The following is a 14,935-nucleotide window of genomic DNA, read 5'->3' on the forward strand; positions in this document are numbered from 1 at the left end:
AACCATTGCGTTCTCATAGCCTGTTCCAACACAGGGCAGCTGAACAGATGCAAGGAATTGCCTTCAAGCTATGCAGTGTGGGACTGTTCTTTTATTTTTTTGAATTAATTAACATGAGCAAAGACTGATGCTTGCTAGAGATTTGTGTATTGAAAGGCAAAGCTGAGGCTATGAAATGACTGCACTGGCTGCTGGTGTTTTCCATAGGCTGTTTTTTTCTCTGTATTGATATGCAAGAGGCCCTGTAGCAGGATTTGTGAAGCAGGAGCTTGTAGAAAGCATCTTAATTGCAAAGCAGATCAGTGTTAATATACAATTAACACATATGCTGGGGCACAGACTGAACTGCAATGGTAAGAAAGTTTATTGTTAATTAATTTCTCACTGCCATAATTATATGCATATGTTTCCCTCTGCTATAAAGAAGTCAGTCATGTCCATGCAGCTGTCACACTTAAATGCTGGCTCCATGCCCATGGAGAAAGCACATTCAAATGGAACTTGTATTACAATAGAGGACAGTGTCCCGGGTTGTACAAAAATGCTTAACTTATTTTTTATTGCTACAGCAATAAAAAAGTACCTGCACTTTAGGAGATTGCAATAAAATAATCACATAGAGATATTTTGAAGCTATGACGACAGATACTGGTTTACATCTAACATGGGAAGACCAGCAAAGCTTGAGGAAAAGGTGGTCCCTGTCGGCTGGGAATGGGATAGGTCTGAGGGTGCTCAGTGCAAGCCATGATGCGCCGCTAGCTTCTCGCTGGTGAGCTGATGCCAGCAGTAACTGCAGCACCTTCCCTGTCAGAACTTCCCTTCAAGTGCTACGCGCTGGCGCCTGTGAGGTCTTAGCTGAGGCATGTTCCACCCTCCTCCTTCAGCAGTGCTGTACCGAGGGTGATGGAATCAGCTAACCACAGCACTGACCAATGCTGCTATATTCCTTGTACAGCCCTATCCAGCTGGACATTAGGTCTGGGAATATTGAGTATACGAAGTCGTTTGGGATAGATGTAGGCAATCATTAATGCGAACAAAACAACAGACAAGGTGTTTCTGTCAAAAGAGAATGATGGAGCGTGACTTTGTGTAGCGAACTGAGAAAACTGCCCGGGACTGCCACGACTGTGAGCTGAGCAGGTAAAAGGGCAGTGCGGCAGGGGGAGAGCACGACCACTGAAAGGAACAATGGCAGAGGATGACTGAGTCTGTGCACTAATTTACATGTGAAGCGAGAAAATTTGCACCAATCACCAAAGAGAATAATAATAATAATGAATATGCATAAATAAAATAAATATGTATATTTTTATCTATATAAACCACATGGAAAAGGTATGAGCTATGCACGTTTGGTGGAATTATCCCCCATGCATCCAGTGCTGCAATAAAGAACGCCTGCCTTCTAACACTACATTGGTCTTATGAGGTTTTATTCCCAGATTTTCAGTGACAGTGCTACTGCAAGGCTAGGTGAAGCACTGCAGCGACATGGAAGAAAGGCATAAAGAAGATCTCTGAAGATTAACTTATCCTTATTCCCTTTCTCTGAGCTTTTGCTGCCTTACGTAGAAGCACAACTCCTCTGGTTAGAAATGTCCACATTGTGATAAAGCACTTTATCACACAACCCCATGCCTTAACCACCCCTTTCTGGAGCCCTCTGATTTAAAAGACAAACACAGCATTTCTGAGAAGTTCACCGAGACAGCAGCTGAATTCTATAAGCACTGAACTCTGGAGAGATAACCCCTACTTAAGCAGCTGATGAAACAGGATTTTAGTGCGAAGGTAAAACAGAAGCCAGCAGGCAACAGCTGAAAAATACTTCTGTTGTGTAAAAAGCTTCTGGTAAAGCTCTTTGTCCTCCAGTGAGCAGAGCAAGCTGAAGATGAAAGTGACTTTTGAGCTAACGTTTCCAGGTTCTCCTTCTGGTTCTACCTGGAGAAGTCCTGCAGCTATAAGGAGTAGGACGAGTCTGCTGGCACATGCTGCCCATCCATCTCATTTATAAATGCCTTGCATTTATTAGCTGTCTGTTAAGATAAGAAATGAGCTTTCATGTCTATGTGCAGAGTGATGGAGTCTTAATGTACCTTAGACCAGTCTGTATTGGAAAGAAAAAGCTTTCAGGAAGAGTCCACAGCTGCTATAACATTGTTTAATTGTCAGTTCCACACATACCCTTCAGTGCATTTTAGAAAAATACATCTGCTCAGTACAGTGATCCAAAAGCCTGTTTAATGGCCCCTCAGGCTGCAGATGCCTCTAGCAGCGCTAGGGCCTGAGGCCACCAGCCTCTACAGGCATGGAATAAAGGCAGAACACAACAAAAAACCCAACAGAAAGGACTTGTGCCAGGGAATCAGGTTATTGCAAGCCCACTGATACCCAAAGGTTTAGGTCCTTATATAAATATAGCAGCAGAGGCAGCACAGTGTCAATCTGAGGGCCACAGCAGTACCTTAACTAGTTGTAACAGCAGCATTGCCCTCTGTATTGCAGACTGGGTGAGGCACAGGGAGAAAATATGGCTTTAGGGGTTACAAGCAAATGCTGGCAAAGTGTTGGCAACCTTGGTGCCACTATTGGAGAGGTTAATACTGAAAGAGCATCACCGCTTAAGTTAAAGGGCAGGCAGAACTAGACAAAGTTTTAAAAAAAAAGTTCAGATTAAAAGAAAAAGAATCTGAGCTTCTCCACCTTCAGAAAGTAGGCATTGCCTGCATAGTAAAACCAAAATGCTCCCCTCCTGCCCTTCAGGGGAAAACATTCCATCCAGGAACTCAAGCATCATTTTCATCACTGGCAGCCCTGAGCAAAGCACGTGAAGGCTTCTATTGGTAACACTGAAATAAGAACTAAGAGATGGGGGAGCGAGGGGAGGAGCCACCTAGGAAGCAAGATGCCATCCCAAAGCAGGGTCCCAGCTGGAAAGTCTAAGCCCTTCCCAGTCTGCTGCAGGGAGCAGAGGTTGGAGATGCTGCAGAACATCTGAGGCAGCAGTCACCAACCTACATAGCAGATGCAGACTTCACACCTCTTGGCAAGAGATACTAGAGGGCTCCAGCACCCTGGTTATTGCAGAAACTCTCCACAAGTTCGCAGAAATTGGTCCCTGGAAGCACGCGTCACTAAGGACAGAAGTGAGCAAAAATGCAGTGGAAAAAGATTAAGCCCACTTCTGCAGTTTCATGAAACCCTCCACGGCTGAGTTCTTCCAGATCCCCTGGTCCCACTGCTGGAGGAAGGAAGACAGCCAGCATGACGTGAGGATCAGCTCTCTGAGCTCTGCAGGTCCTGCCAGTCTGTCTCGCTCTCACACCTGAGCCTTGTTTTGAAAAACTCCTTGATGAGTCTCTGTGCTTCTTCCTTCACTGCAAGAGAGGAAGCACCACCTTTGAGACAATACTTAAGACATCTACCCCCTCTAAACACATCAATCCATTTAGCATCAAAAGAACCCAAAATTCTTGGTGCCTTCCCCAGCTGCCAACTCACCAGTCTTGCAGGCAGGGGTCTGCTCCTCAGTCAGTAAGTGGGACAGGTGCCGAGCAAAGCCCTTAAACAGATCCTACAGAATTGGAGAAGATAAAGAGCAGAAAGCAGACATCTGTTACCTCACCAGACTGTTTCCACGTTCATCTTGCCCGTAGCACAGGCTGGCTGTAACACAAACCACTAGTAGATTTAGACTACAGGAGTGTTGCAAATGTGCAAATACACCTGACCCTGCAGTGCTGGAGAAGTACACACACGCACGCACACGCACACGCACACAGACACACACACACACACACACACACACACGCTGCCTTGCAGAACACGCCAAGCAAACTACAGCAGAACTGAACCCGATCCCTTGCTGCTCCACAGGTGGGAGTTCTTAAAAACTTCTCGGAGTTTAGTGTGCAAACATGAACAATCACAAACAAGTGTGGAACCAACACAATACTACTCTAAACTATGCACAAACCCTTTCTTGGGAGAGGTGAGTTGCTGCACTTAGAGTCACTAAAACAGCACATTCCAAGATGTGACTGGGAAATGAACTGTGCTATCCAGATCATCTTCCCCCTCCTATAGCCCCAGATCACTAGGGAGATGCAGTCTAGAGAGGATCTTGAGCTCTGCCCTACCTTGGAAGCAAATTTGCCACCCTTGTAGAACGGGGTCAAACATTTGACAACGATGTCTGCTGTCTCTTTGAGGGATGTGCCTTTGGTCACTGGCTGTACCGTCTTGGTGGTTCCTTCTTTATCACACTGTGATAAGTTTGGATCAAAAGTCACCTTCTTCTTTGTCAGACCAACACTTCTGCCTTCTGGCTGAGACAGAATAGAAGATTTTGACACTGTCCGTAGCCGCTTGGTTGCAGGACTTTGCACATCCTGGAGAGACAGGAGAGAAGAAAACCAAAACCACCAATTCCTGTGGCACCATTACACTTCCGAGCAGCCAACACCTTCTGAGAACATGAATCTTTGCAGCACCCTGCAGGCTCTCCCTATAGCGAGTACCACGCAGGAATCCATGTAACGCATTTTGCTGTGCAGACATAATACACTGTTTCCCACACAAAAGGACTATGAGAAAAAACCCTTTAAGACTACCACATTTAGAAATATTCTATGCTCTTATTAGGGCAGCTAATTCTAGACCCCGTTCTATACAGGAAAAAGTGACAGAAAAAGATTTCCCAGCATGTCTGCTGAGAATACACCTCCCAGGAAGAATCAGCCACTTCAGGAGTGCCACAGTCCTGCTCAATTTGAAAGAGCAAGGCAAAAACTGCACTGTTCAGTAAAGACAGCTACCGATGCCAAATGCAGAGCCAGAGGCTGAATGGCAAGGAAGGCTGTGAGCGTAATTCGCTTCCCAGTGGTCCTGTGCATCACTGGCCTGCGGTTGTTCCTTCAACTTGGGAAAGCCACTTGCTAATTATAGTTAGGTACAGATCTAGAGGGGGTGGAAAAGCTCATTCCAGGCAAGTCATCAGCAACGGTACAGTCACATGTGATGCAGAGAAGAGCAAACAAAGCAGAGCAGAGGGGAAGCTTTCCACTGCAGTCTGAGCTGCTGGCACTGACCCAGGGGGTGTGTGGCAGGGGGACACCAGGAGTGCAACGCAACCACAGTTCTCCTCTCTGCTGCGATTGCAGCTGGGCCTTCCCCAGACAAATAACACCGTCAGGTGAAGTTCAGACCACGAGTGTCATTCCAAGAGAAACTTGGCGCAAGATGAGCAGAAGAAATAGAGGAAATTAGCACCTGTTAAAGTCTTACCTCGTCTGATCCTGGTCGCTTCCCGCACTCACCTTCCCCAACAACAGTTAGCTCAGTTTCTGTGACATGTTCAGCAACACTACTGGGAAGAATGGAGAGAAAGCCAATTTTAATCATTCCACTGTGAAGATATTACTATATTCACCATCAGTGGCCACAAGACTCTCCATGGTAAAGCAAGTTCCCTCACCAGCTTAGAGATCTAACACAGATTCCCAGTTTCCAGGACAAGGCTGGTAGGGCTTTATAGCTCATTAACAGGGCAACACAGGGAGCAAGAGACGTAGAGTTTTTACCTGGATTTTACTCCAATTTCTTCCTGAAGGAGTTCAGGTTCAGCAGCCTGCTGCATCTTAAAATCCTCCCCTCTCTCAGTCAATGTTACTTCTGTCTCTCCCAGCTCTTCACTCTCCGCCTGGGACTGTCCAGTCACATCTTCTCCAGAGACACCTTTGTTTTCCTGAGGTGTTGGTTTCTCTTCACATATGCTTTGAGAAGAAACCTGAGGTAGTGTGCTTGCAGAACAGCCATCATTCTTTGCTGAGCTGCGACTTTTGGCTTTAGACCCACCTTTGGGGAGGGATAAGAATTTGGAAATATCCTGCGATTCTTTTTTAGCCGCTTCTGCGAGCATTTGCTGCTTCTTGCTAGGTTTGGTCTTCTTAGTAGGACTATCCCCAAGGACAGCTTTTATGTCTGGACTGGGTTGCTGTCTCTTCTTTTCAGGAAGGAGTACTTCTACCCCAGCACTCTCACATATTGCTTTGGTTGTTATTTCTTTGTTCTGGAGAACAGGGCTTCTGGTGTCCAGTTCCAGACTGCAATTGTTGTTGCCTTGCCCACTTGGACAATCTACTTCTTTTTTGACAGGCTTTGTATCACTCTCCTCCTGGATCTTCAGCAGTTCTGAAGCTGTCTGGAACAAGCCAGGTTTCTTTGGAAATCCTGCTCCCACACGCTTGGGTTTGAACTAGGTAGAAAGGCAGAAGAAGAAATTTTGATTATGAGAGCATTAAGGAAGCCCTGTGTGCAGAACAGCAGCTAACTTTCTGTACACAGCACACCAGTGTGTACAGCCATAAGGCGGGGAAGGCTCTAAAACTGACTCATCATCACAACCATCAACTGAGACATCAGGGAAATGGACGAGGTTAAAGTCACAGGCCTGCAGTAAGGAAACAGGCAGCATCCTTGGTTAGAGCAAGACAAGCAAAACTTATCTGAGGTATGGCCTGCACATAGATTATATTCACTAATAGGAACTAGCATGACTAGTTAATCTCACTCCAAAAACAAAGGACAGACAGGGAAAGCAACTGCAATTGAAATATACAGCTATGGGCACACAAAGGGCTTAAAATACAATAATGAAAAAGCAGATAGACACAGCACACCATTTCCTCCTTGTCTATCCCATCTGTACTCACTCACCGAGTAAACCTGGGATGCAGGGAGGAAGTCCTCTTCTGCTGGAGACCCAGATTTTGTTTCCAAGCTGCTGTTGCCACCAGTTCTGGACCCAAAGACTGAGAACAACTCTCCTTGTTTTGAGGCTTTGCTGATTTCTGCTACCTGAAAAGAAAACAGAAATATTCTCTAGTGGCCGGCAACCTATGCGTTCCTGCCTCTGTACATACTAAAAGACATAGTGGCAAAACAAATGTCTCCCCTGGAGAGACACTTATCTCAAGAACAGAAACATCTTCAAAGAGACTTACGGCAACCAGCTAACCTAAACCAAGGCTTTTCCATCAGTGACAGTCTGAGGAACTCCCCACTCCCTTTATTGCTAGACCTAGGGGATATGTGGATAAGCTTGCATTGGTATGTAGGTTTCCAAAGCCTTTTAAACCAACAAAGATGTAAAACCAATGTGATTCCGGGCCCTCCCGGAAACAAAGTCAAGAAGAAAGATTTGGAAGACGCCAAAGGCAAAGCAGAGCATCTCCTTCATCTTCGCCACACAAACTCTGCCCTATTTCCTCTCAAGCTGAGGCCACATCACGTTCAGGGGAACACCAGCAGACATACGGCCCTACCTTCTTTAGCACAGTTGCCTTGTACGAGTTTGCCATTTTACTGGTTCGGAAGGCTTCGTACTCCAGGTCCACAGCACAGGTATGAGGGTCTAACCTGTAACACAGGCTGGGGTGATTTCTGGCAAGACACACTTCTACGTCTGCAAAGGGAACACTAATGCTTAAGCACATCCCAGAAGAAACAAAATTCACTCCTTCCGGTGCAAGGATAAGTGATAACTTCCAATTAAGTCCTAAGGGATGCAGTGGTGAATTGCTGGAGAATGGAAAGGGTGGTGAAAGCAGTTTTAAATCCAAGTCCTCTTGTCCAGTCTCTCAGTTTGAGAAGTACAGTATCCCCATCTCGTGGGACAGGGAAGAACTACGACTCTTAGGATCAAGCTGATTTAGCAGAATCAGACACAGGTGTCTTCATACCTGATCCTGAACATCACGACAGGAAGGATGCTGTTAAGTGAAACTACATCCTTGGGGCAAATACCTTAAAAAGGCATTCCCTGAGGGTGGTAATGTTGCTCAAGGAAGAGCAGGCCCTGTGTTAAGGGATTCCATATGCTACCCCTTTTCTCTCATCTAATCTCATACCCTTTTCCTCCTGCTGCTGGAACATTTTGATTGGTGCTCAAAGCTTCTTCCAGCATCTTTAAGCAGTGTTCTCGTCCCTAGGAAACAGAGGATACTCAGACATGCTCTACAGAAGTCATAGCGCCACTTGGACTTCCATCCCTGAAGCAGTTTGAACACAGCAGGCAGAATCTTTGTTGGTCTTTGCAAGTCAACAAGACCCAATGTTAACCAACCTTCCTTACCTTCACCGTGAGCTTAGAGATTCTCCTGCTGAAGGCATCCTTCAAGGGGCAGTCTGCACCTGCCACAGAAGAGACATTTGGAAAAGCCATCATAGCAGGGCTGGGGCTGATGGAAAACATATCAGCTGTCACTAGTAGGGTACCAGTCCAGTAGTTTGGCATGCTTCTCCCTGCAAAGTCACCCTAAGCACCACTACAGTCACCCTTTCTAACTTGGAGAAGCTACAAACTCCAAAAGAGTAGGCGGAAGCCAAAGTGAGATTTTTCTCTCTGGATGAGAATGTCTACTTCACTAGTTTATGACTAACAGCTTTCCAAAACCTCCCCATCTCAGAAAACCCTTTTTCAAGGAATCCCAGCTCTTAGGAAACTCAACTCTTTTCCACTCTCTGCAATACCAACCAAAAATAAAGAGGCTGAATAGAGTAACATGAACTACCAGGTATTCTTGCACAACAGTGTAAGAACTGTGTTGCCAGACAGAGGCCAAAGTAGCACAGTTACAAATGGCAAAGTTTTTCAGTAGTTTCCTTCTAGCCCAGTAGAATACTGTTGCATAACCACTGCAGAAGCAGCCTACAAAGTCAGGTTAGACAGAGTTTTCCTTCTTTCTTGCTTATTTGGAAAGTCGTTCAGAATGATGCATTCCATATCTTCACCCCAACCAAAGCTAAGCTCGGTCCATCTCCTCCAGCCAAGCTTTCACGGCCAAAAGCCTAACCTCTGTGCCCTGGGACTGATACCTCCAGTGTTGATGCTACATAAATTGCACGCAGCTGCAAAATACAAGACTTCCTTCTCCCAAAGAAAACCCACTATAAATCAAAGAAGATATTTACTTGGAGGAACAAAATCTTCTTTTTCTGGTTCTTTGCCCTGGAAGAAAAAAAAGATCAGTCAAACATTTCCATGCCTGCATCACACATGGAGGTCTAGAAGCACAAAAGACACATTTTATACCCCTGCCTTAGGGAAAATTAATGCTGAAGTTACAAAGGTACTGAAAAGGCACCAAAATGGGGTAAAGGAGACAAAGGACGAGAATCAAAGCTAAAAGTTCACCTTTGCTATAGGAATATGCAAGAGAAGATGAATGGAGAAATTTGCTTTTACTGATATCAAAGGCGTTAAAGACAACAGGACTCTCTTGATTAGCACTGCAGAAAAATCAGTACACGGATAAGCTGGGTTCCTTCACATTATGGGACTGACCCAGAATACGGAAGACACAGCAAAAGCAGAGGTACAAAAAGTGCAAAACAGAACACGCAACAGCAAGATGCAGTAATTTACTTTCGCTGTGGCTGTAAGACAAGCTCACAGCAAATAATCTGTGAATTTCTTACCGAGGGATACCAACTCACTTTGCGCAGACTCATCTGCTTCTTGTAGAAGTTGTTCCACTCCCGTTTCCGACTCTCTTCATTGGCTTCATCCCCATTCCCACTGCTTTCTTCGTCATACCTGGATAAGGCAGGAACACAAGAGGAATAAACATATCTGTAGCTGCAGCATTAACTTGGTGACAGGCTTTGGAACGCCTAGGTTGTTCCAGTATTTACAAAAGAACATATATTTCACATCCTTCCTGAACAAGTCTTAGCTCTTAGTTTCACTACCATCCCTCAACCTGGACAGGAGTGAGTTTCCTTCAAAAATTCACGGAATTTGCTAAACTCGTGAACTAGTAGGCAGTAGCGTGAACCAGTAGCATGTAACTAGTGCTCTGAGAAGGCAGGGCTCCTTTTCAGCTCTGCCTGCTTCTCCCATGGAGTTGAGGAGTCGCTGACAGGTGTCATGTACCCCATCCGTCAGTCACGACTGCCCTTGGAGCAGAGACAGCAGAAAAGGCAAAGCATCCATTCCTCAGCCTCAACTGCATGCTGTACGTTGGCTGTTGTGTTAAACGAAATCCCCATCACTACTACACTGAAATGCAGCAGCTGATTCTCGCCAGATGAAGCCCAAGAGTTTACTGCCTTCCACAGCTGTCACAGCCAAAACTTCCCGGTATCACAAATCAGAGCTTTAAGGCTGTTGACTATTACAACCTCCAAAGCAAAGCTACAGCCAAGTCATGGAGAGGCTCAACAAATCAAGTGGCAAACAGCATGTTGTACAACAGCATTGGTTGCGTCTTCTCAGGTCCTGCGATCAAACACAGGCTTAAGCCACAAGTACACCAGTTTCCTCCGAGTCAGCTGGACTTGTCTGAAGAACAAAGCCACCAGTCTCAGGCTGTTTAAGCTAAAGCAGAGGGCTAGGCCAGCTGACAGCGCTGCGCATCCTGGCAGAGCTTCGCAGGCAGTGCAGGCAGGGAAACTTGCACCCTGGCAGAGCTGCACAATGGCTGCAACTCCGCCAGAAAATAAGGAGGAAGAGAAGTTGTCACCTCCACACTGCCAAGCATTTTACAGAATTAATTATGTTTTCCACTGCACATCCTCCTTTTGCTGTCAGCCTGATAGGGAAACACTACAATTTAGCAATCTGCAGAAGCGGCTGACACCGGCACTCCACTGCATTCTCTGCGATGACTCCAGCCTGCCAGCGGTCCCCCAGCTTGCTGGCCCGCAGACAGCCGTGCAAACTCAGGAATGAACTCCGGATCATGTCATCCTCTGCTGTCACACTGGTCTCAATTTAAACATTGTTATCCTTGTGACTGTGAACGGGCTGAGCCTACTTACTGCTTTCAAAAACTTTCCGGCTAGTTTCTTGAACCAATTACATTCTGCAGGGCAATTCTTAGATCAGTCAACACAGCTTTCGGCTCTCTGGGACATGAATGTGATCAAGGCTGCCAAAGTGTGTGGAAAATGAAATTCCAGCTCCTGCTGCCAGGAAGTTACAGGAAAATACCACCACACAGAAACATGTACTGAAAATAGGAGCGGCTGGGCCTGCAGCTGGGAGCTGCTCTCTTCTCTCTGACAGTTCCTATGAGCTGAGTTTGAGCTACCAAGTACAGACCTGCTAAAACCTCTGCAACCTCTCCTCCCGCCTTCATACAGCTCTGGGTCGTAGCTATCCCAGGAGGAGCCCGTGGGCCCGATGCAGGTTTTGCTCCAGCTGTTGCTGCAGCACTCCAGTGACTCCAGTTGCCTTTTCACTGCCGCTGGGTTCTTGCAGAAGTCACAGCACTTGTTACAAGGTGGGGTGGCATCGCCAAAGTACTTCGCTATGGCAGCATGGCGACAGCTAGGAAACAAAAGTGAAAATGACCTGGTAACTATTTTCTTTGACAAGAACTCCACCCCCCAAATGCAAGGTGTCTTTTGATAAAGACTTGAGTGTTTTTTCACCAAGAATGCCTGTTCCAGCAGCGATCACAGGGATTAAGCCCTGGAGCAGAACTGGGGTTCTGTTCCTGCCACCTTGATTAAGGTCTCTCTGCCTGCACTTCCTCACATGTAAAACAAACAGTGGCATCAATCTCTTCTGCTAAATGCTTTCAGATCTTTGAGATCTGCAAAAGGCACAGTGGATGAAATATGCAGCCATTAATTCTGCATCATTGGTCAAATATATTCCATGTCCAACCAGAATGGCTCTAGGATAAACATGTAAAGAGGTCCTGGTGATCCCGACACCTCAGAGTTCAGAGCATGTCTGTGTATTTCACATTGAGGAGTTTCTATGTTTATTGTTTGTGGTTTGAAGGTGAAGAAATCTACATCTGAAGAAACAGAAATGTAAATTAAATCACAGAAATAGCATCCAGACTGAGGTCACGAGGGAGCACTATTCCAATAGTACAGCCTGGGACTCGATCCCCTAACACATGCTTCAGCTCAGCAGCCAAAGTTCAGGTAGAGTCCCACATCCATGAAAACCAGTCCATTTGCTCATACAGCATTGCACAACCAGTTCTGCCAGCCTTAGCGAACTAGCCATGTGAAGATGATTAGATCCTTCCAGGAATCTCCAAAAGATTTCTGGCAGACATCAGTGCTTTTGGATATGCAAAAAAAAAAAAAAGTTTGGTGACAGAGATATGTTCGTTAGCAATACAGGCAGGAAGCAATTTCTCTTCTAGAACACTCCCTAACCCAAACCAGTGAAGACACTCATTTCACTGGAGAAAGAAGAACCAGATGGTTACTTTTTTTTCTTTTTTCTTTTAAGAAAGTAGGCAGAATTTAGAGGAACTTTTTAAAACTTGGGTTTCACAGCAGAGGTGGCCAGTTGTCTCTTCATCAAAATGCTGATACTAGATACACAGAAACACTTACTTCACCAGGCATTTCGAGATCAAATCCTGCAGCCAAGCAGCAATGTCATTTCAGAAGAGAACTATTTTACTGCAAGGAAGAACAAAGCAGAGATTTTTCTTCTTTACCAAGGAGTGCCCTAGCTGGCTTACCACCTGCATCTGCAAAAAGTGGGTCACACAGGGGAAAAGTAAGACAGTCAGCACTTCACTTATTCTTATGATAAACCCTTTAAGGCGTGTTTGAACTTGTCAGAGATCTAACAAATGCAATTTGCTTAACTTGTGTGCGTGCGTGTGTCTCGGGGGAACAAAACTGTATGTCTACCAAAGCACCACAAACCAACCCTGCAAGGGTGTACGGCAGCAGCTGGCTCACTCATTCCCACGGCCTGGGAGGTTAATTTGCCAAGCAGAAGAAGAAGTGAAGCAGCAAAGCAGCAGGTTGCAGACTGCTGTCGCCGGAGCCATGAAACGCGTGTGTTGAGGCGCGGAGGGCCTGGCGCTGCTCAGGTAAGGAGGGCTGCAGCCGGGGGACGTGGCACCGCACAGCCCAGGGCACTGAGAGCCGCGAGAGGGCTGCGACAAAGCTGGCTTTATGTCCCCCTGCAGAGCCGCACTGCCTCACGCTCCTCTTGCACTCAAAGAGCTCCTTTCACATGGTTGGGGGGGGATGGGGGGGGACCGGGATGGGGACAACACATTCGATCCCCTTGTCCTGCCTCTCCAAAAGAACTACTGGTGCTGCCTGTCCTGCCAGTGCAACGTGACTACAGAAATGTCAGCGAGCTGCAAGTCAGCTTTTTGTTTCCCCAAAAGAAAACAGGCAGGCATTCTCATTAGTCCCCGTCTCTTTCTCTCGCACGCACTGAGCTGTGTTAGAGTTAACTGAGGCATACAGTAATGGTCAAGCCCTCTCCTCACTCCCACAGCCTACTCACCAGGCTTATGCTGGGGAGGGACATCCACACACACCTCTGTCTCCTAGTGCAAACAAGAGAGATGCCCCACGGGAGGGCTTTGGTGGAAGCAGAGATCAGCTCTGAAGGCACCGGAATTCAGAGTTCTACTTTCCAACCTATCTGGCTTGTAACGCCAAGCCCTCTCCATCCAGCCTCCTGCAGCTGCCTGTATCTTCCTGCAGAATTACCCAGATCGGGGCCACAGCCCCACTTTAGCCAAAGGTGCTCACGAGTTGGGTCATTAACGGAAACTCAGTTGCAGAACTAAGATTGTTACCCAGACCAAGTTGTCCTGAGACACTGCTGCTAGCAATGTCCACTGTATCACCCTACCCTTCCTCGTTTAAAGCCCGACAAGAAATTAATCTTATCTAAACAACGTGCCTTTGTCCAATGAGCAGGAGATGGCTGTCGAGAGCAGAACTTTAACTGATGTATTACTAGCCCAGCTAGTAAACCATGAAGAAATGCTTAGACTTGCCAAAAGAAACCGGTAACGAGGGGAAAGGTAATTCTGGGAGGGGGAGATGGCGACCACCAGCTCATGGACCACCTACCCCATTTATACCACCAACTCAAATGATAAAATTGAAGAAGAACAACTAAGCACGCATACTAATTTACATGCTGGGCAAAGAGGCTTTAACCAATTATTTAATGGAATAACAATGCATATATATTGGGAACTTGAATATATTAATGCTTTATGTATAAATAACTGTTAATTTGGAAGCTTGGGTGTGCTAGCTTTGTGGAGAAGCCACCTAGCTCCCAAACTTGCACAAATTTGTAATAAAATCAGTATCTCTGCCCTTGTGTGTATTTTGGCTCATTGCACAGCGGGTAACGGATCCGCTTTTGGACAACAAGACTGCACTCCTATAATTAAAGTCAAATGGCCAAAACCTGAGTTACCAATAAGGATGCTGGGGGTAACCACTTGATTAATGCTTAACCAACTGTGTTTCAGAAGCCTGAAACATAGCTGGTTGTGCATTAACATATGGGGGGAACACTTCCCGAGTCACACGAGCACCTGACCAATGTCCACGAGATGCAGAGCCAATTTACATAAATTAATGGTAGTTTGCATTATTATACATGTCCTAAAATTATTTCATCTTTTAAATACGCAGCTGTATTATTTGCCTCCTCCACCCTTCAACAGGAGTACGTATGAGCTGACCACTGGTCATTACAATGTCTAAACAAAATCATTATTGCATTTGAGGTATCCTACTCTGATTTGACACCATGGGATAGGATGAAGAGCAAATAACAACCAAGTTTATTAACATGTTTTTTTCCGTGGCAATACACTTCAGGACAGTGCTAAACTGACCACACGCCTGCCTGCTCCACGCCTCCGTTTGGTACTCCTTGCTTTTGTACACCAGGCAAAACAGAAGCCCTGTTCCTGCAATCAGCAGCAGCAGATGGACAGTCAGAGAAGAAGAAAAGTCACATTTGCCTCTCCCAGAATATACCAGAAAAAAAGCATTCCTTCGTATGACCCAAAGAAGGGTACACAGCCTCATCAGAAGAGCTCCCTGAAAACAAAACAAAACAAAACACAAACAACCCAGCAAGTCTTCAAATAAAGCCAGAGATGAAAGCGTT

At 46.0% G+C, this 14,935-nt stretch overlaps 1 protein-coding gene across 4 annotated transcripts in view; it reads right to left on the bottom strand.

Annotated features, from left to right (window-relative positions):
* Positions 1-348: 348 nt before the first annotated feature.
* Positions 349-14,935, bottom strand: part of RECQL5 (RecQ like helicase 5) — a 42,689-nt gene continuing 28,102 nt past the window's right edge. For 2 of the 4 annotated variants that reach the window (XM_075440602.1, XM_075440603.1), the window contains exons 9-20: positions 11,114-11,341; positions 9,505-9,604; positions 8,980-9,016; positions 8,141-8,199; positions 7,917-7,993; positions 7,332-7,425; positions 6,724-6,864; positions 5,589-6,262; positions 5,293-5,374; positions 4,146-4,397; positions 3,508-3,580; positions 349-3,383 (exon numbers count right to left, since the gene is read on the bottom strand). In XM_075440602.1, coding sequence (XP_075296717.1) covers positions 3,283-3,383; positions 3,508-3,580; positions 4,146-4,397; positions 5,293-5,374; positions 5,589-6,262; positions 6,724-6,864; positions 7,332-7,425; positions 7,917-7,993; positions 8,141-8,199; positions 8,980-9,016; positions 9,505-9,604; positions 11,114-11,341 — 1,918 coding nt within the window. In that variant the 3' untranslated portion in view covers positions 349-3,282. The remainder of the gene's footprint in view (positions 3,384-3,507; positions 3,581-4,145; positions 4,398-5,292; positions 5,375-5,588; positions 6,263-6,723; positions 6,865-7,331; positions 7,426-7,916; positions 7,994-8,140; positions 8,200-8,979; positions 9,017-9,504; positions 9,605-11,113; positions 11,342-14,935) is intronic. The other 2 variants (XM_075440605.1, XM_075440604.1) reach the window with 2 other exon arrangements.

Source organism: Opisthocomus hoazin, chromosome 21, assembly GCF_030867145.1.
Source record: "Opisthocomus hoazin isolate bOpiHoa1 chromosome 21, bOpiHoa1.hap1, whole genome shotgun sequence".
Classification (NCBI taxonomy): Eukaryota; Metazoa; Chordata; class Aves; order Opisthocomiformes; family Opisthocomidae; genus Opisthocomus; species Opisthocomus hoazin.